At 47.0% G+C, this 22,076-nt stretch overlaps 1 protein-coding gene across 6 annotated transcripts in view; it reads left to right on the top strand.

Annotated features, from left to right (window-relative positions):
* LOC119177316 (uncharacterized) overlaps positions 1 to 22,076 on the top strand; it is a 298,601-nt gene that overhangs the window by 11,430 nt on the left and 265,095 nt on the right. For 5 of the 6 annotated variants that reach the window (XM_075878380.1, XM_037428781.2, XM_075878379.1 and 2 more), the window contains exon 2: positions 17,279 to 17,467. The exons of the other annotated variant lie outside the window; for it this stretch is intronic. In XM_075878380.1, the coding sequence (XP_075734495.1) occupies positions 17,345 to 17,467 (123 nt within the window). In that variant the 5' untranslated portion in view covers positions 17,279 to 17,344. The remainder of the gene's footprint in view (positions 1 to 17,278; positions 17,468 to 22,076) is intronic. 6 annotated transcript variants of the gene reach the window in all.

Below are 22,076 nucleotides of genomic sequence, written 5' to 3'. Positions count from 1 at the left end.
TGGTCAATGTTTAAAAATCTGTGTAATGGAATATTGAAGTCTCTTTTACAGTTCTCCTAAACATCAGCCTCGGTGGAACAGTGACTAGAGGGTGCTCGACTGCTGAGCCGAAGGTCGTGGGTTTGGTTCCAGCCGCGGCGGTCACGTTTCGATGGAGGCGAAAGGAAGCGGCCCGTGTAACATGCGATGCCAGTGCACGTTAAAGAACTCCAGATGGCAGATGGTCGAAATTTTTGGAGTTCCCCACTACGGTGTCCTTCATAAGTATATGGTGGTTCGGGAGCATTAAATCGCAGGTATTATGGCAAAGAACTCCCAAACAAACCCTGAAAATACCAAGAATGAGCGCGTTGTTCTCTCCTCCATGGCGTTTCCAGTTTTTCGGCACAATTTGTGAGCTGTTTGTTCACGTGACGTCAGAATAGAATAAGCTCTGGGTTGGACGTTATCAGATACTTATCTGTTGTGAATTGTCACCTACCCTGCTTTAACATGCAATCGCATGACCATTCCGCCTTGTCTCGCATGACTATGATACGCGATAAGCATATTTTCCTTCGTTTTCTGCGTTCGCAACTGCGCAAACCGTGATAACAGCGTGTATTCGAAGAGCACAAAACGCCCAAGGGCTCAATGCTTAGTGATGACATTCCACGTGTTTTCTGAAGAAATAAAAATCGGAGGAGGAGATAGCGCTGTAGGAAGGGTAGTGAAGGCGAGAAATAAATAATTATTGTGCCTCTGAACTTGGTGTGATTAAGGGTCTTTTACTAAGGTATGTAGACTTTACTTGGCTTCGCACTACATGTCGTGGGCATGTGCGCCCCTTTTTTCAAAACCAGGTGGTGAGATAATTTTCGGAGGCTTTTCTCATAAATAAGAAGGGTGCCCAGTGTGTTACGTGGCATCTTTGAACTTCTAACGCAACAAACTGCACTTTTTAGACGAGTACTGGTGATAACTGAAGGTCGTTTTCCATAGTGTAACGGTGATCATCAGTGTGAAGCGCCCTTTGTTTGAAGTTACCTGGGGTGCAATGTTCTTTCCATCAAATTAGTTGGTGCCAATCCTGTCTCTCCTTTTCGTTGTTCTTTTGTGCATATAAATTGTTATTGGATGGATACAGCTTTATAAAACCACGTCATTACCTCCTCAGGGGCGGATGCACACAAGCCTGCACCAACGGGTGCGCACTACTAACAACTTGCTATTGGCCTCATTCAGGGACACTAGGATACCGTAGTCGGGTACAACCTAAATATTGCGAAGGCGCCCCCCCCCCCCACACACACACAGAAGACCGAGCAAAGCAAGGCAGCTGATAGTCTGCGCTACTTAAGAAATAGTCTCTCTTAGAGTAACTGTATATACAGTTACTTCAGTCCCGCTCATGTATACACTTTGCATGTGAAGGCATCACATCAGTCTGTAGTGTGAGCTTACTGGTGCAGGCAGGCGTGAGTGAGTCTTAGAAGAAAAAATGCCGCGCAATTGTGAAGCTGTCACCGACTACACACCACCTTCCGCAATAAATAAGATTCATGGCAAATGAAAAAAGAAAAGCTACGGCCGAGCAGAAACAGAAACCCTGAACTGTTACGGCAAAAGCTTACCGCTCTACTGACTGAGATACCTGGGCAGTGAGGATCAGTTTGATCAAAGAGAGAGAAAAACAGGCAAAAAAAGAGAATCGACTGAGAGAAATGAAGAAAGTACGTTGTGTGTGTGATTCTAATCCGATATTTAGGCCGGACTTTTTGTACGCCTTGTGTCAAATTTGTCGTCGCTGCTTTGCGCAATAGCTACGAATGGTACGGATGAATGCTCAATTGTATTATTATTATTATTATTATTATTATTATTATTATTATTATTATTATTATATTGTTGTTGTTTTGTTGTGCAGTCGTTGTGATCATTCTGCTATAAACGTTCAAGAATTGTCATCCAAGAACACGCCTTTACAGCATGCTTTGAGGTTTGCATAATCACGGCTGAGATAGAGGAAAGAAGCGTACACTGCTTTTCCGGCCCGACCGTGGTATAGGCTACTATTTTTTTCAGTTCACTTTAATGCTATAATGATACCAAGAGTGCGGCATGTTAACATGCATGGCGAAGTTGGTTTTCACGTGCAACTCGTGGACGAGCTTTAGAATATTTCGAGCTATGCCATTCGGCTTAAAATACGAAATAAAAATGGTAGCAGCTTTGTGTGATAACGCTCGAAAGTACGACTTCTCTTTCACTTCAGCTCCATTGTTATTGGCTTCGTGAACGAAGATAATGGTGCATGATAAGGCATTTTTTATTTCTCACTTTGAATTTCAAGGCATAGCACAATGAGCATTTGCTGTTCGTGAGAAATCACACGTAGTGTTTGGGAAAAAATTACACCAACTCCCGCTAAAGGAAACCGTGTGTGATTGCGAAGCAGCGGGGAGATGGTTTGCTTGAGCGGGAGATAAGGTAATTCATTGAGAGGATGAATGGGCCCAGCAGGGGCGTCTATGCAAGCAGGCGTTTAGTGTGCAGTGACACCACGGACCCGAGCTAACGGGGGGTTTCGACCTCTCGCACGCCTAGCCGTGCGTGGCTGAGCCATGTCCGGGGAAAGGGGGATCCGGGGGGTGGAGCTGACGCTGGGTGATTGTACCTTTAAGTCCCCCCGGCAGAGGCAACACACCCCTTTGGCCCCGGCTTCACGTAGACCACACCCCTGGGCTGACCCACCCAGGGAAAATCGGCAGTCGCCTTTCTCTATCTCTCTCCCCCTAATCTTCGTGTTTATCTCTCACTTTTTATCTGTCATCTTCTCTCTTTCATTTCCTTCCGAATTTCCCGGTGGCGATGGTTAACCTGGTGTAGCTATCCAACCTAGGATAATTATAACAGGTGGTAGCGGCGACGTATGGTTGGCGTCTTTAAGTGTTTGCTTTCAACCTTGTAGCGTCCCCATGTTGGGCTCGGTGGTGGGTGGCCACCATCGCCACCAAATTTTATAGTATTTTTATGGCAAAAGCTACCCCCCCCCCTCCACTTCCTGATCACTCCCTGAAAAGGTGGCGCACCGAAGACACTTTCCTGCTTAAAACACCAAAGCCGACATTTGCAAAGTACCATGTTATCCACAGCCAGAACTGAAAGAAGGCAGTTCGAGCGATTTCCCCTTTCCTCGTGTCTAAAACTTTCACGAAACCAACAGGCCCAGGTTATAAAGTGACAAAAAAAAGGAAGTGGCGATCTTCTTCTGGAGGTTCATGACAAAGCTCAGTACGAGAAGCTGTCTAAACTTGTAGCGTTTGGGGAAACTCCTGTTGCGGTGGGTCCACACAGGTCTATGAACACTGTCTGTGGCGTAATTTCTGATGATGATCTTACTGAGCTTTCTTAAAGTGAGCTGCTCGAAGGATGGCAGGACCAGAACGTGGTCAAAGTTCAACGAACAACAGTAAGGTGCAACAACAATCTGACCCCTACAATACGCGATAATTACCTTCGGAACAAGTGACCTACCAGAATCAATTGAAACCGACTATTGTAAGCTCCGTGTAAGACCATACATCCCGACCCTCGTCGATGTTTCATGTGTCAACGTTTTGGTCATGGATCGCAGAGTTGCAGAGGGCGTGCCAGTTGCGCATAGTGTGCATCCATTCAACACGTATCCGACAACTGCACCTCAGAAACAACTCATTGTTCGAACTGTGAAGGAGATCGCGCTGCGTACTCACGATCATGCCCCACATGGAAAAAAAGATTAACAAATAGTAGAACTTAAGGTCAAATTGAATCTGTCATTCCAAGAAGCACGTCAACGTTTCACACTACACAACCCATCTTATCCCTCCTTCGACGATGTAACGTGCCGGGGTGCCGCGCCACATGTTTCTGCACCTGCGAATGTCACGCAGTGTGTGGCCGCGGTCGTGCCACAAGCGCCCCCAGCTGGATATGCCTGTACTGCTCCGCCACCTGACAAACAGGGCTGGCAGACCCCCGTGTCTGCTGAACCTCGAACCACTGCAAGCACAGTTAGGTCCGAAAGTTCTGTGACCATGCCTGCCTAGCAGGCACCATCCACCATCTCACAAGAGGTGATGGATACAAGTACGCCTCCTCTGGCGCCTCAGACGCCGAAGGATAGGCGCAACTCTTTGACGCGCGCCAAGAAAGAAAGAACCCGAGTTACAAGGCCCCCAAAAGGCCATATAAGGCAACACTTTTGTACACACAGTACCACGCAACATTAAAATGACCCAAATACTACATTGGAACGTAACAGGACTGCTAAGAAATCTCTACGATAGCCAGGAGCTCTTATACGAACATACACCAAAAGTGCTGTGCGTGCAAGAAACACACTTGAAACCAAAACACACTAACTTTCTACGCAATTACGTTATCTTTCGTATGGACCGAGATGATGTTGGTGTTGCCATCTGGTGGTGTTGCCATAATAGCTGGTCGAGGAACAGCCTGCACACATTTACCACTTCCAACTTCTCTGGAAGCAGTAGCTGTTCGAGCTGTCATATTCAATGAACTGGTAACAATTTGCAGTATTTACATACCTACACATCATCAACTGAACAGACATGAACAGTCACTAATCGATGAACTTCCAGAACCATATCTTTTCCTAGGGGACTTTGATGCTCATAGTAGCTTATTGGGTGAATCTCGTTGCGATGCGCGAGGCCGCCTAATGAACAGTTCCTTTTCTCTTTTGGTGCGTGTCTCCTAAATCGAAAGGATCAAACATAGTATAGCCTCGCTAACAACACCTACTCTTCGATAGATCTCAGAATTGTCTCTCCATCGCTCTCACCTGTACTCACATGGAAAGTTATAAATAATCCATACGGAAGTGACCATTTTCCTTTAATTTTGAGTACAAAAAATAGATAAAACAGGTCCTTCACAGGCTCCCACATGGCACATTGACAAGGCAGATTGGGAAAAGTTTCGGAATGCTAGCAACCTAGGTTGGTCTGATATGTGCGGCTTAAGCGTAGATGCAGCTGTAGACTACCTTACAACTTTTCGAATTGATACTGCGACAAAATGCATCCCACAAATAGGACTTGGCAGAAGACGTCGCGTCTCTTGCTGAAATAGTGAGTGTCGAGATGCATGTAAAAGACAAAACAAAGCACGGAAGTTGCTTCGGAACTCGCCAACTGCCGCAAACCTTGATAGTTTCAAAACGATTAACCTCAAGGTAGAATAGTGCTCCGACAGGCTAGGTGGGGGAGCTGGCAAAAATTTTTAACAGGCAATAATTCCTATACGGATGAAGCTAAAGTTTGAAGCATGGTTGGTAGTAGCAGGAAGACAAGCACATTCACTCCCTTTTGTAAACACGCAGGGTGACAGTTTGGAAGACCAGGTAAACTCCATCGCCGCACACTTCCAGCTCATCGCACTATGCCGCAGAGTTTGAAAGATGCAAAGTGAGAATAGAATAAGCAAAACTACAGTGTAAACCCACAACCCACGAGGCATACAATGCACCTTTCTGTTTGGCTGAGCTACAGGCCTCGCTAAATTGCTGCAATAAGTCTGCCCCAGGCTGTGACCATGTGTTATATGAAATGCTGAAACACCTGTCCATCGAAACTCAAAAAGCCCTTCTATGCCTGTATAATGCTGTATGGTTTTCCGGCGAGGTGCCCTCGACCTAGAAGGAAGCCTTAGTTATTCCTATTTTAAAACAAGGCAAGGACCCGTCCTTAGTTTCCAGCTACAGGCCAATAGCATTAACCAGTTGTCTTTGCAAGCTCTTTGAAAAAATGATAAAAGGGTGACTTATGCACTTCCTTCAGACTAATAGCCTACTTGACCCATACCAGTGTGGGTTTCGAGAGGCCAGGTCCACCACTGACCACTTTGTCCATATCGAGGCTCTAATTTATGATGCCTTCGTTCATAATAAATTTTTTTCTCTTTGTATTCCTCGATAAGGAGAAGGCCTATGATACTACGTGGCGCTTTGGCATACTGAGAGACCTCTCACACTTTGGTGTACGGGGTGGAATGTTGAACATATTGGAAAGCTACTTAACCAATCGCACATTCTGTGCTCGATTAGGCACTGTTTTGTCGTGAACATTTGTCCAGGAAACAGGGTGCCACAAGGATGTGTATTAAGTTGCACACTCTTCCTAGGTAAAATGAACTCATTGGGCCTTGCTATCCCTCGCAATATGTTTTACTGCACATATGTTGATAATGTACAGGTTGGTTTTAAATCATGCAGCCTTTCAATATGTGAACAACAGGTTCAATTAGGTTTGAAAAAGGCCCCGCCACAGTGGTCTAGTGGCGAAGGTACTCGGCTGCTGACCCGCAGGTCGCGGGATCAAATCCCGGCTGTAGCGGCTGCATTTCTGATGGAGGCGGAAATGTTGTAGGCCCGTGTACTCAGATTTGGGTGCACGTTAAAGAACCCCAGGTGGTGAAAATTTCCGGAGCCCTCCACTACGGCGTCTCTCATAATCATATGCTGGTTTTGGGATGTTAAACCCCACAAATCAATTAATTAGGTTTGAAAAAGGTTTCTCAATGAGCAGATGAGAATGGTTTTAAACCGAACGCGCAAAAGAGCACATGCGTCTTGTTCTGCCGGAAGAGGGGCGTTCATCCCAATCCCGAGATAGACCTGCATGGTGAACGTCTTTCTGTACATTCTGAGCATTAGTTTCTGGGTCTTGCAAAGACTTCTTGGCCAAACATAACAGCTCTTCCGCCACCCGGAAAATCTTGGCTGGCCAGCGCTCCCAACCACTGAGCACGAAAAGAATGGCTGGTGACGAAGTCGATGGCCTGGCTTGGAGCCTCCAGCTGCGAACTTGCAACCAACTCCCAAACCACCTCACAACAATTGACAACAGCGAAACAAACCACACAACTCAATAGCATGCTGCAGTCAAGTGCACTGGACTCGCTTAAAACCCTCCAGACTTCTCAACAATCACAAACAAATGAAAAACCCGTACGCAAAAATTTTGACAGAATTTCGTGCCGCCAAAGTTTCAACAGTCTTGGACGTGGAGATGCTTATTAAAAATGGATCAATTTGCCGTGCAAAAAAACACACAAAGAAAATTACAATTTGTCCCCAGATAACCATAAACAACCTCTTTCAAAAATAACTTTCTCCCACTATCCTCACTACTATTTTGTAACACATCTGATAACTCAACACTAACTTAATAAAATACAACCAACTACACGATTTTCACACGAATGCTGTCAACACAAGGTATCTGTGCATTCTCTATTCTCTCAGAACGTAGCCACTTATACGTACTTGTGGGACACCCTGAAGCAAACGCAAACTCTTGCAACAGATCGAACTGCGCCTTGCAAATCCTACAAATGTATCCCAAGCCTCGACATTCGATAAAGCAACGCTAAGCTCAAGAGATCACATGATCCGTGAGCATTCACTGAAATAACAAAAGGTAATAAACCTCATATACGAACACGCTCATTTGATGAATGTAGCCTCATGTCAGCCCATGCTTTTAAAGAGCGCACAGGACTTTGCTGTGCGCTATAGCAAGACATCATACTCTCATACATAGAGCGCTAGCATACCAATACGCACATAACCATAGGCGATAACCCTATAACCTAGGCACCACTAAACACGCATCTGAACGTAAATGTTTAGAAAGAACAAAACGCAATGAAAAATAACGCTAGATGCCGTGTACGTCATGAGCACCAAACAAAACTTGCGTAAGTTTTGCGGTAAAAACCCTGTGCGAATATCACCTGTAGTTTTAATCTAAAGTGTTCATTTACTCTCTTAAGCTGATCTAACCTTTGCGATACACCAAAAGGGCACGAAGCTCTCAAGCTTCGGCTCCGCTCGACAACGGTACCACGCTTTCAAAACTAGCGGGCGTACTAAATCTTCAATTACGACCTACGTGCTCGTATCTCTAAAAAAAACTTAATTTCACGCATTCGGTTGAACGATGCGGGTCACTGCTACCACATAATGCTTAACAGCTTAACTAAAAACTCTTACAATGCTTCAAAAATCGAGAAGAGAAAAACTGTATCTTAACAGACTAGCCGTGAAGATCACATAGGAATGTTACTTTAAAACCAAAAATGAGCAAACAAACATGCTTACAAGAAAATGCCTGTGTCCCGCTCTCCAGCTTGCAGCTGACCCTCGCTCTTCAATCACACACGCGGCGGTCGTGGTCTTGGCAGATTTCGAAAATGCCCCTGACTACAACGTGCATGAGCTACGAGCTGAACTGCGCAGTCACGCCTCGTTCGCGATTTCAGCATGTCTACGACAGTTTGGCGGAGGAGATCCGACAAACGCGCGGGAAAGAGTGGCGATGTCCCCATTGAGATTGCACCCGCGCGGCGCTTAGCTACTGTGGCTTTTTTTCTAGGACCACGTCGACACTCTCGTCCTCACAAAGCTCTAAATCTCACCGCTGCCACCAGTTGTAAAGGGTAAGAGGTTGATAATGGCATGGCGGGCTTCTTCAAAGTAGCTGGCTCCCCTCCGTCGTCCACATAGCCGATCTTCGCCAGTGAGGAAATGCGTTCGTAAGAGAGATAGAACAACGATTTATTTACACGATAGTTGAAAGATGGGAACTGTAGAGAAGACTATGCTATGTAAAGAGGTTAAGCCTATGAGGCAGCTCTTATATACAAAATGCTTCGGCTTTTTATAACCCGTTGATTTTTTACACGGCAGTCCGAAGAAGGCAGTGACCACTGTAGCCGCGAATCAGGTGACGTGATGTCTCAGTGGTCCACCTAACAGAAAAGGTGCGAAAGTTGGGCCACTTGTGAGAAGAAGAACGTGGGTGAGAATGTTCAATGGTCATGACGAGTGCCCCACACAATGACGCACTCGGCCCACGCCTTGAAGGCACCGCAGGGCGAGGAGGTAGAGTCCGGAGAGGAAAAGTTGAGCTCCTCTGGGGAGATGGCCGCTGACAAAAACGTCAGCAGCGGACCATGGCTGCTGCTTTCAGCTACATACTTCCAGAACTCTCTCAAACATGGCAGTCCAAACGCTTGATACCTGAGAACGGCTTCTTCGACACCTTCCCACACTTCCGAACATGCAATGTTGTAATGGCCTCGTGTAGATGACAATAGCCGAGTAGAGAGATTGACTTTATAAGAACAGCCACAGTGGCGCCGTCCCATGCTGTTCGAGCTCATTCAACAAAAGTGTTGCCTCACGAAGCTATCGTTCAGACTCGACCACCACCTGGAACCCCTACGACAACTTCTAGCTGGATGGGCGCCGAAGGGGTTGAAAGCATCCTAGCAGATCGGCTTACACACAACGGCGTCTGCCCATACGAACTGCCATGCCAAGCGTATAGGTCTGATATTAGACAAAAAACTAACCTCCATACCATATATCAAGTATTTAAAGAAAAGTTGCTTAAAAACAATGAATATTTTGAAAGTGTTGTGACGCACAACGTGGGGTAGTGACAGGAAATTCCTTTAGAATCTGTAGAGAAGTCTTGTGCGCACGCGCCTAGATTATGGTGCTACGACTTACCGGTCTGTGACACCATAAGCTTTAAAGATGCTTGACCTTGTCCACCACCTAGACATCCGCCTTTCTACGGGTGCTTTTCGAACTAGCCCCATAGATAGCCTCTATGCAGCGTCAAACGAGTGGACGCTCCATCTACAGAGATGCTAAACGTCTTTTACATACTATCTCAGGGTGAACGCAGAGGAGGAACATCCCAATCACTCCACATTTATTGATCTGTCTAATTCTACATTATGCCACAACCGTCCTTCACTGAGACCGCCCTACTCACTCCGTGTCAGGACGCTCGCTGAGGAAACAGGCGTGCCACTTCTAGAGCGCCGGTTGATGGCTCCCGCAGCATATCCTTCGCCGTGGCAGTGGCAGATAATTGACTGTGACGTATTTTTCGTGGACGTTACTAAACATGCACCTACTGCAAACATCCGCACACACTTGCCCGGAATTTTCCACAGATGCGTCAAAGTCTCGTACTAATGTGCCCAATGCAGCTGTTTGTCCATGCTTCTCAAAACACTGTATTCTGCACCCGCAAACAAGTACCTTCGCTGCATAAGCCCATGCAATATCTGTGGCCATCAAGCATATCAAGGAACTACAACTGAAACATGCGGTTGTGAACACAGATTCGCTGGGTGTCGCAACAGCTTTTAAAATGCTGAAAAAAGTTTGTCTTTCTATCACTTTACTCTCTCTTATGCATAATTTACGCCCTCAAACAACAGGTTGTGGTGTGCTGGGTGCCAGGGCACCGCGAGATCGCTGGAAACGTAGTGGCGGACCAGCTGGCTGGGTCTGCGCATGACCACGCACCCGCCAATACATCCCTGGCCGTCCCTGCAATGGACATGAAATCTTTCCTACGACGGGAGCTCAGGGCGTTCTGGTAACGCCTGTGGGATAGGCAAACGCATAATAAATTGCTCGGTATCAAATGAAGACTTAAAAATTGGCCAACAGTATCCAGATCCCGCTACACACAAGTAACTTTTACAAGGTTACAAATAGAACATACTCACTCAACACATTCACACTTTTCGTCGTGTGGCAATCCGCTATTGTCTGAGAGATGTGGAGAACAACTTACGGTTCTCCACGTCCTTGTGCAGTGCAATAAGCTAGATTCTCTGAGAAACAAACACTTTTTGCTTCCCTACCAACAGCAGCTGCCGCTACATCCGGCCATGCTCATCGGGAGGAATCCGCTTTTTAAAGTCTAATTACTGTATGCATTTTTAAAAGATATTGTTACGTGGATCACAAATACGCGGAAGAGGGAAACGAGTGTATTTGCAAGATTTACAGGTAGGTGTGACACCCCAGGGCTACTAGGATCACGCGCGCCGAATCCGCTTCTTCTTCATCGATGCGTCTACGATGGCGGAGCCATGCCCACTGCCTCATAACATCACCCCCGGCGGACGAAGCGCCGCCATGGTGCCGCTAAGTCAATCAGGACTGGCAGTGTAGCAGCGTTTAAGTCGCGACACATGAACAACATAAGTAGGTAGTGCGGCAGAAGATGAGTGTGGTTCAACGGGAGGGATGAGGTAGTCGACATCGGTGACCTTGCGGAGAACTTTGTAGGGCCCGGTGTATCGTGGAAGGAGCTTCTCGCACTCGCCTTCACGCCGATGCGGCGTTCAAAGTAGGTCGAGAGAGTCAGCAGGGTAGTCAATATAGTGGTGATAGTCATCGTAGCGGACTTTTTGTGAGGCCTGAAAAGCAGTGAGTCTAGGGTGCGCGATTTGGCGAGCTACGCGGGCTCAAGAAGACGTCCTGAGCACACACCGTTGGTTTGGTAGTATCAGAAGGAAGGAGTGTGTCGAATGGCAACGCAGGGTTGTGGCCGTACAGAAGAAAGAACGGAGAATAGCCGGCGGTGTCATGCCTTGATGAATTGTACCCAAACGTAACATAGGGGAGCATTGCGTCCCAGTCACGGTGATCAGCAGAGACGTACATGGACAGCATGTCTGTAAGAGTTCGGTTGAGGCACTCTGTGAAACAGTTGGTCTAGGGATGGTAGGCAGTTGTAGGCAGGCTCGCCAAAATTTGTGGGCAACTGTGGGCACAGGTTAGCCAGATGAAGACAGAGGACGTTCGAGGACAACGAGAGACTTTTATATACACGAAGACGGACAAAGGGATACACACAACATAAACTCACACATATATACACGCGTTCACGGTCCTAAGCGAAAGGGAGTTAATGTTCTTGTTCGTCCACTCACATTCTACTCTTGGGGCGTGAACGTTGTGCTTGACCTTGAGCTCTCTGGTAGTCAGGAGGCGGTGTGCCTTGGGCTTGCGGAGTTCGTACCGAGGCGGGGCCCGGTCTAGAAGATAACCGCCAGGGGCATCCCAGTACGGTGGTCAACGCCTGGGCTTGCCTGTACACCACCGAGAACAGCGTATCGCCGACTGCCGCGAACAGACCTGGGACAGCGTCTCGCTCCGAGACCAGAACAGCAGCTGGCCGTGACGAACGTTGCTTCAGACCAACGTGGGGGTGAGGTGGGGCGACGCCCAGTCCAGGACGCACCCGAGGACTTCAACGCCGAGACGAGGCCCGGACACGGAGGGTCAGAACGAGTAGCCGGGGCGTGGCCCGAACTAGTCCTTGCTCTCTGGGGTTAGCCGAGCTGTCCCCGTGGCTCGAGAGCTTTTCCACGTGGTACGCGCACGAGCACGCACATAGGCGAGCTCATAGTTTTATCGCTATCACCATCATGATTATTCCCGCGCACCCTGAAATACTAAATCGGCCCCGCACACCGATTTTCTACGTCAAAGCATGACGCACACTCTCCAGGGCAGCATTTTTTTACCACAGACTAAAACAACAGGTGACGCCCATAGACTTGAAGAGGCCTCTATAACTCCTTTGAAGAGCATCTTCTCGACTTCTCGTTGTATGACCTGGCGTTCGGACTGGGAAACACGGTATGGTCGCCGTCTAACAGAACTAGCATCGCCGGTATGTATTTGATGATGCACGACGGACGTTTGACCTAAAGGGCGGTCATCTATGTCGAAAATATGTCGGTAGGTGGTCAAAATGTGGTGAAGTTGCGCAGCCTGACAGGGCAGAAGATCAGGGGCAATCATCATCGTAATTTCATTGGTAGGAGCGTTTGCTCGGCTAGCCGCAATAGGGCCCGAGCAGTCTTCAGGGTCTAATACCATGATGTTACATGCATCAAGTGGGGAAACATGGCCTAATGAAATGCCTTGCGGGAGAACTTGGGTCGAATTACTAAAGTTGTGTAGTGGAAGCTGAACGTAGTTGTCCACGATAGTCACGATGGCATGTGGCACAGCAACACTTCGCGCCAAGAGCACATCCACTAATGGAGACACTATGTAGTCACCGTCAGGAGCTGGTGATATCGTTAAGGCCACAAACGTGGTGGCTTGTGGTGACAGCCGAACATAATCAACAGCGCACAAGCGATGTGACGGTGAGGGTGGCACAGCCCCAAGTCGAGGCAGTTCAAGTTAGAGAATGCCGGTTGCACAGTCGATGAGAGCGGCATGAGTGGACAAGAAATCCAATCCAATATTCAGGTCATTGGGGTACTGCTCAATAACTGCAAAGAGAACAGATATGGGGGGATATCGGCAATTGTGATGCGTTCTGTGCACATTCCTCTGATGGCGAGACTTCTTCCGTCGGCGACACGAATAATGCCAGAAGCAGCCGGTGTGAGAACTTTCTTCAGGCGGCGACGAAGTCGGGCACTCGTCACAGAAATATACGTCCGGGTTTCAATAAGTTCGGAAACAGTCAGGCCGTCAGCGTCTACGTCGATCAAATGTCGTCGTGTAGGCAGTACAAGCAGAGGATTTGAGGTCGGTATCGAGGATGCAGCTTCACCTCTAAGAGTTGCACCGCTTAGTTTCCCTGATGAAAATTGAGCAGGGAGGTCGTGTGTCGTCGTAGAGGAGAAGGGGACGACGGGCGACGTCCAGGCGGTGAGCGAGACTGATGACGTCGAGGCGACGGAGAGCGGCTGTGCTGCGTATCAGGGACATCGAAGGGTGGAAGGCGGCGGTAGCTGTAGGGGATCGGCGCAGGAGGCTGGAAAAGGCGGTACCTGTCGGCACGGCGAGCAGTGTTATACTGTGTTCGGGACGAAGACGAATTGTTGCGGCAATACGGTGTGACGTGCCCTATGCGGCGGCAGTTAAAGCAGATCGGCCGATCATGCGCCGTTCACCATTCGGCCGGATTGCGAGAGCGTGGAAAAGACCGTTCCTAGGGGCGGTGACCTGGGGCGAGGTGGTGATCTTGAACGGAAGCCAATTGGTCGAGAGTGAGCAACGGCGCAGATATCGAAGCCCAAATTTCTGAGTTCTTCCCGCACAATCGAGTGTACCAAGCAAACCTGAGGTACTTGAGAATCGACGTGGCCGTTGGTGGGAAGAGCAGGTGTAATTGCTTCGATTTCCCGCCGGATGATTCGCGTAATTTCCGACACCGGTGAAGACTGCCGATGAGAGGTCAGTCCATCTTCGCAGGAGGACGTCGCAGGGGTGTTCGGCAGTCGAGTGAATGATCTTGAAATACGCCTGCTTTTGGCCTGTTCAAAACGCCGGCATTCCTGAATGATTTCCTCGATGGTCGTGCAGTTCCGAACCATTAGCAGGTTGAACGCATCGTCCGCTATTGCCTTGAGGACGTGGCCAACCTTATCAGACTCCGACATGAGTGTCGACTTGAAGACAGAGAGCCAGCACGTCCTGTATATACGAGATATACGGCTCTGTGGACGTCTGAGCACGTATAGACAACTCGTTCTTTGCAGCTGCCTTTCGACCGATGGGCTTCCCAAATAAGTCGTGATGCTTCTTCTTGAATGTGTCCCAACTGCCGAACTTCTCCTCATAGTTCTCATACCAGACTTTAGCCATGCCTTTCAGGTAAAACAGCACGTTGGCCAGCATGAGAGTCGGGTCATACCGGTTGAGCGCACTGGTACTTTCGTAGTCAGCTATCCAGTTGTCAACATCAATTTCGTGTGTACCGCAGAACGTTCCTGGGTGTTTGGATGCGTCAGCACGCACGTGGGTCGGGGTGAGGCCAGTGGAGGAGTTGCAGTGGATGGTACATGCGTCGCCGAGGCCGATGGAGAGGTGGCCGTGAGATCAGTCTCGTGTTCCATCACGGAAACTCTGATTTGGCGACCACTGCGGAGCTTTGTTGTAAGGCGTTTCGTTACTCTGCACGTCCACCAATTTTTTACGTGGATCACAAATACGCGGAAGAGGGAAACGAGTGTATTTGCAATATTTACAGGTAGGTGTGACACCCCAGGTCTCCTAGGATCTCACGCGCCGAATCCGCTTCTTCTTCATCGATGCGTCTACGATGGCGGAGCCATGCCCACTGCCTCGTAACATTATACATAGCTTTCAACCCATATGCTGAGCTGATCCGTAGCACGACCTCACTACTGATGTTGCGGCTGCAGTGGTTACATCTTCAGCGTAGTTTTACTGTCACGACAATTCTCTTTTAAGTTTCACTGTACATGTTTCACGCCACTGCCATGCTTTTAATACTTCTATGTTTTTACCCGTGTAAGCGCGAGGAATTTTAAGGCCCCTATACAGCTGCATACCATATCATTGTTCACATTTCCTGTTTACTGAAATGGCGCTATTTGGCCATCAGTTGGCCCTTGCGCCATTAAGCCCTACACATCATCATAAAAAGGACGAATGAAAATGTAATGAGGATGTTGAAGAGAACAGGGAAAGATGTTTTGTATGTATGTAGTTTTTACGTCTTTATTTAGAGATAATGTGCGATTACAAGTGCCGCTGCTCTCGGCGTCCTATCGTAAAGGGCGGAGTTGACGCTGGCACTCATCGCGGCGTTGTACAGGAGAAAATGAGGTGTGCTCCATCGTTTTACACCACAAAATATACCGCAGTGCCCCAGCGGAGCATGCATCTGTTGCACCACCTGTCGTGCGCCTTGCTCTGTAGAGTAGATGATTCTTAGAGGAGAAAGAGAGGGAACGTGAAAGAGAAGAGAGAAGTCGAAGGGACGCGCGTGTGCAGGGGGAGTGTGAACGCCATGAAAGAGATGGACAATGCCCCTGCCTTAAGCTGCTTAGCATCTAAAACTTGAAATTGATAGCGAATTTGGTGAGATGGTATATGTTCAATGTAACGTAAAGTGCCACTGGACAAAGACGAAACAAGAAAAAAGGATGAGCATTTCATAAAGCCTGTACTCTACATTCAAGGACTTCCGATTTCAGGGCTGGTTATACGGAGAGTTTGCTATCCTAGGGATGCTAAAACAAAATGTTTCAGGTGAAAGAGCCTATGGGATAGATTCCTGTGAACGTGCGTATATGTATCAACAGAAAATGTGGCTTGGAAGGTATTTTGTATGAATTTTGATGATTGCGTGCGTGATAGAGAATTGTACGCTGCACCTCACAGCATTGACATCCTCAAAAGCGACTCGCTGATGACCTCCCTACTTCCGTCACGTCACCCCACTCCAGCCGATATAACTTACGATGACGTCATAGTCGTAAATACTTTTGCCGCGCTTGCGCCAACAGACTTCTCTGCGGCTGCTAGCGAGTCTGTGCCCACGGCGCACGCGTTGAAAGTTTTATGTCCCGCGACACTGCTTTCCTGTTTGAAATAAATTCTTCATGCAGACCGTGTGGAAGTGCGTCACAGCTCTGTGTACTGACGCGGTCTAGCGCTGTATATGCTATAGGTGGTGATAGTTGCAAACGGAGGCTGGTTGTTGGAGGGTAGGGGCTTTCTCAAACCGGAACTGAGGCTGGTGGGTAATGAAGAGCCTGTAATTATCTGTCACACTGCAGCAAATTATTTGTCGTGTTACGACTAACATGCCCCCCCCCCTCGCAACTCAACACATTGTGAAAAAAAGCGAATGAATGAAAAGCGAAAAGCGTATGGAATAGAAAGCAATTTCATTGGGTCCTGCGGAACGCGACTAAGTGGAGTTAGAAATTGTGGTGTCTGTACCCCTTAAAGATTCAAGAAATAAATTTAATGTTTGAAAAATAAAGTCCAAGGGGCAACTAACAAAGGGGGTTCCTTCATGCTTGAAAACAAAGGGAGTCAGAGCCCCCTTATCCTCCCACTATTTTAAGCCAGTGCTTGTATTCATATTGCTGACTACAGGAACAAGTGTAGCGTAAGTGCCTATAATTCATGGAGAGGGGGGGGGGGTGAGAATACTAGCACCCCGCCGGAGGACAAATTGTGAGTCAAATATAGGCTAGACTGGGTTTTGAAATAAGGTCAAGAGGAGCGGTTACAGGTGATTAGAAATGTTGAACAATGTGAGGTCCGTGAGCTCATTGTGCATGTAAAAATTTACCTGTGCCTAATAGACATGGACATTAGCCGTAGCATGCGAAGAAGTGTGTGTCATGTTTCTTTCGCTTGCTTGAAGTGCCCAGCACTCAGCTAGCCTCGTACTTTGTCCTTTTCTCACTTACTTCTTTCTCTCTCTTTTCTTTCTCAGCAAATAGTGTCAAAATAAAAAGGCTCCTTGCCCTCCCTCTCATCTTGTCAAAATGTGAAGGCTTCACTGACGTTGTCAAGCTGACAGGGACTCTAAGATAGCAGTAGTTGTGGCAGCGACGCTGAGATAGAGTGCTGTATATTTTGAAAGCCATTTCTCGATCGCTTTCTCTATCGCAGACACGTCGAGTGCCTGTATACCAGCAAGCTGTGTCTGGCCCGTGATTGGCGGCCGTGGTGGCCACCATGAGCGAGCGGCCGGTGGTCGGCAACGCGGCTCACGGAGGTCGCAAGCCATGTTCGCGCTTCCGCTTTTACAACCTCGGCTACTTCTTCTCGCTCAGCGGACTCATGGCACTCTGCGAAATTGTGAGTTCCCGGGGAACATAATGATCCCATGAGCATCTGATTAAGGTGCATCGTCTGGCTTCACAGTGACCTTGGCCCATCGCGCTGTAGATAGTACATTGTATAGAGTTTTAGAAGAGGTTATAGAGAGAAAGCAAGGCGCAGATGAGCAGGAAGCTAGACAGGGTTATGTAATTACCACGAAAGGAGAGTTAAAGTGCGCTTGTCATAATAGTTCCCGAATAAATATTCTAAAGCAGGGCGGCGAATTGATTGATTGATTGATATGTGGGGTTTAACGTCCCAAAACCACTATATGATTATGAGAGACGCCGTAGTGGAGGGCTCCGGAAATTTAGACCACCTGGGGTTCTTTAACGTGCACCCAAATCTGAGCACACGGGCCTACAACATTTCCGCCTCCATCGGAAATGCAGCCGCCGCAGCCGGGAATCGAACCCGCGACCTGCGGGTCAGCAGCCGAGTACCTTAGCCACTAGACCACCGCGGCGGGGCAGGGCGGCGAATTGGGCAAGTCCCTTGGTACTTATCATACAACTACACACAACAGCCTCAAATGTTTAACTCTGTCGTTCTGAGTCCTACTTCAAAAAGGAAAACAAATGTCGATCACCAAAACTAACGTGCACGTGTTTATAAGGTGATGAGCGATATGGAATGACTTCGTTAGTCGGTATTGAACGTTAATTTACCTGTTGCGATGTTCGAACCAACCAAACGATATCATAATCAAACTGCCTCTTTATTCTGTGATGGGCTATATATTACCTAGAATTGCATTTCGTGCCGGGTTTCTCGCTCGTGCTAGGATTTGCTATTTTGATAACGAGTACAGCACTTTCTCCTGCACAGTTGCATTATAAATAAGAGGACGCACCGGCATATTGACAAGACGCCAACCACGAGTGTTCGCAGGTTCGTTGCGAATGATAGCGATATTGTTTCGTTTCGTGTTCTTCCACTCTAGGCATATTCGCGGACCCTGGCTTCGCTTTTTTCCTCTGTTGCAAATGTTAAGTGGGTTTTGTGTAGCAGTGAATATACTTACTGTGTCTCTGTTGCTGGCTCCGCTGAGAGGTAGATTTTGCATAGCTATAGCTACGCGAGACTTAACTGTGCAGTATTAATTGCAATTTTGATACTTGAAGTTTTGCCTGCGAGAGTGAATTTGTAGCCAATAGTAGTGTAAATAAAAATAATACACAAGTGGAACGCACATCTTGCAATGCGGGCCATTTTCTTCTTTAAAATATTCTTTCAATATATAAATATTCTTTCAATATATGTATTGATACTTTCAAATAAATGTTAACGAAAGACACAACCATGCAGTCAATAGTATATAAGATAACAGCAGCAACAGTAGCACCAAGAACACTAATAATAATGAAAATTTGATTGATATGTATGGTTTAACGTCCCAGAACCACCATATGATTATGAGAGACACTGTAGTGGAGGGCACCAAAACTTTCGACCACCTGGGGTTCTTTGACGTGAACTCAAATGTGAGCACACGCACCTACAGCCTTTTTGGCCTCCATCGAAAATACAGCCGTCGCAGCCAGCATTCGATCCCGCGACCTGCGGGTCAGCCGCCGAGTACCTTAGCCACTAGACCACCATAGAGGGGTATAATAATAATAATAATAATAATAATAATAATAATAATAATAATAATAATAATAATAATAATAATAATAATAATAATAATAATAATAATAATAATAATAATAATAATAAAACGCAAGCTCAACCATTCTTTTTTGCCTTATTTTTTATTTCCGGAGGTATAACGACGCCCATCATTGCAGCCTCGGTAGCTCAGTCGGTAGAGCGTTAGGCTTTTAACCTAACGGTCTATAGGGATCTAGCCCCTGCTCGATGCTCGAGCATGTCTTTTTTATTTCGTTAGCCATCTTTGTATGATTTCCTTTTATAAGAATGTGGCATATAGCTATATTGGTAAACAGCTATAGAAGTCCACGGCATTTCCTCCTCAAAGACGGATGCACTCAAGCCTTCACAAATGAACGGGCACTCCTGAATAACGTCACGAGCCGCACGGCCGGTGATTCCACCTTCGGATGCAGCCTACATTACCGGGACCGGAAATGCTGTATACGGCTCCTGTATAGAGGAAGCATATACAATGAATTTAAGTGGGACTTCTTCTGTCGCGGTGGACGTGACCAGCTGCCGTGCTTTAGTCGGTCATCTGAGCGGGGCGCCTCAGGACTTCTGAAGTTGTATCCGACTACGGTATTCTGGTGTCCCTGAACAAGGGCAATAGCAAGGTGTCAGCAGTGCGTGCCTATTTGCGCAAGCATTGCATGCATCCGCCTTTTAGTGGAAAATGTCACAGACTTCTAAGGTTGTATCCGACTATAGATAAATACCATGGCCCTAGGAAAAATAAAACATGGCAAAAAACCGCCCGAACAGGGGCTCGAACCTTAGACCGTTAGGTTAAAAAGCCTAACGCTCTACCGACTGAGCTACCCGGGCTTCTTTTTCACAATATTTTATAAAGCATTAGAAAGCGCCAGAGAAAAATAAATGAAACAAAAATACAATCATATGGCGACAGTAACCGCTCAAGCGTTACTGAGAAACACTCACTCGATAACACCGCTTGTAGTACAAGAGCGAGGTTTTTTCACATCGTGTTCTACAAGAAAAGAGGTGAAGCCATGCAACTCAGCAAGATGGAGTACCAGTACACTGTCATCATCATCATCATCATCATCATCATCAGCCTCACTACGTCCACTGCACGACAAAGGCCTCTCCCATTTTCCGCCGGTTAACCCGGTCCTTTGCTTGCTGCTGCCAATTTAAACGCGCAAACTTCTTAATTTCATCTGCCCACATAACCTTCTTTCTGTCTCCCCCTAACTTAGTTGCCTTCTCTGAGAATCCCGTTAGTTACCCTTAATGACCAGCGGTTGTCCTGTCTACGTGCTACATGCCCAGCCCATGTCCATTTCTTCTTCTTGATTTCAACTATAATATCCTTAACCCCCGTTTGTTTTCTAATCCACTCTACTTTCTTCTTGTCTCTTAAGGTTACACCTACCATTTTTTTTCCATTGCTTGCTGCGTCGTCCTCAACTTAAGCTGAACCCTCTATGTAAGTCTCCAGGTTTTTCCTTCGCAGCTAAGTACTGGCAAAATACAGCTGATATATACCTTCTTTTTGAGGGATAGTGGCAATTTGCCTGTCATAATTTGAGAGTGCTTGCCAAATGTGCTACACCCCATTGTTAATATTCTAGTTATTTCAATATCTTGGTTCGACTCCGCGGTTATTACCTGTCATATGTAGACATAGTCTTTCAGAACTTGAAGTGCACTATTACCTATCTTGAAGCGCTGCTCTTTTCCGAGTTTGTTGTACATTACTTTCGTTTTCTGCGGATTAATTTTAAGACCCAACTTTCTGCTCTCCTTGTATAACTCCGTCATCATGAGTTTTAATTCGTCCCCTGAGTTACTCAACAATGCAATGTCATCGGCGAAGCGCAGGTTACTAAGGTACTCTCTATTAACTTTTATCCCGAACTGTACCTATTCTAGGCCTCCGAAAACCTACTGTAAGCACGCGGTAAATAGCATTGGGGAGATTGTATTCCCCTGCCTTACACCCTTCTTCATTGTTATTCTGTTGCTTTCCACTGTCTAGGTCGTCATAAATATCCCTGAGGTGAATAGCAATTTGATTGAAGTGTTTGCTTGAAGAGATGGTGGGTTCTGAATTACATTTCTGCATACGCGTCTTCCGTAAGCTGTGCATGCCCATGAGAAAAAACATGTTATATGGTACTTCATCAAGCGATGCTGTAAGAGAAGATAACGTATGGTGTGAGAATTAAGGATGAAACACTTTTTTTCAGTACTCTTTGAAGGACATCCCTAAACAGAATAGCGTCATTGCTGCTAAAAAAGCCATTTTCTGTCTTTTCCGGCACATTACGTTCACGACAGTTAACAGAAGGAACAAAAATAACTTTTCGTTTTAACCATGTGATAACAGAAAATATTTCACAATAGAGATTATAAAATAATGTTTCTGAATTCGGTGGAATGTACAGTGTCAATTTTTATGTAAGGCAACGCTGGAGCGCGTGGCCTGTGCGCTCCGGCGGCTGCTGGCAGCGCGTTCAAGTGGCAACGAGAGCAACCACAGTTTCTTTTGCGTCCTCTCGCGGCGAGAAAAACAACCATTCGTTGCTGATATGGAACCAGCAGCAAGATTTGGACCCCCTCCCCATTGACGGCGATTACACGAAAGCCGGTAATCGCCTTGAAGGAGGAGGGAGTTGCAATCTGCCAGCGGTTCTACATCACCACTGACATCTTGTTTGGCTCGCCGTGAGATGACGCGAGAAAAGAATGTGGTTGCTATTGCTCCCGCTTGAACGCGCTGCCAGCAGCCGCTGGAGCGCGCAGGCCACGCGTCGCCATGTTCCCTTTCATAAAAACTGACACTGTACATTTTGTTCACTCGTTTCAACACAACGTGTTCTGAAATATTGGGGTCCAATGAACGCTACATCGAAGGCGGGAAGAGCATGCTCAGTAGACCCTTATACAGTATACCTCGCGC

The sequence above is a fragment of the Rhipicephalus microplus genome, chromosome X, assembly GCF_043290135.1.
Source record: "Rhipicephalus microplus isolate Deutch F79 chromosome X, USDA_Rmic, whole genome shotgun sequence".
Lineage (NCBI taxonomy): Eukaryota > Metazoa > Arthropoda > Arachnida > Ixodida > Ixodidae > Rhipicephalus > Rhipicephalus microplus.
The sequence above is the reverse complement of the archived record's forward strand: the minus strand, read 5'-3'. Positions and strand labels throughout refer to the sequence as shown.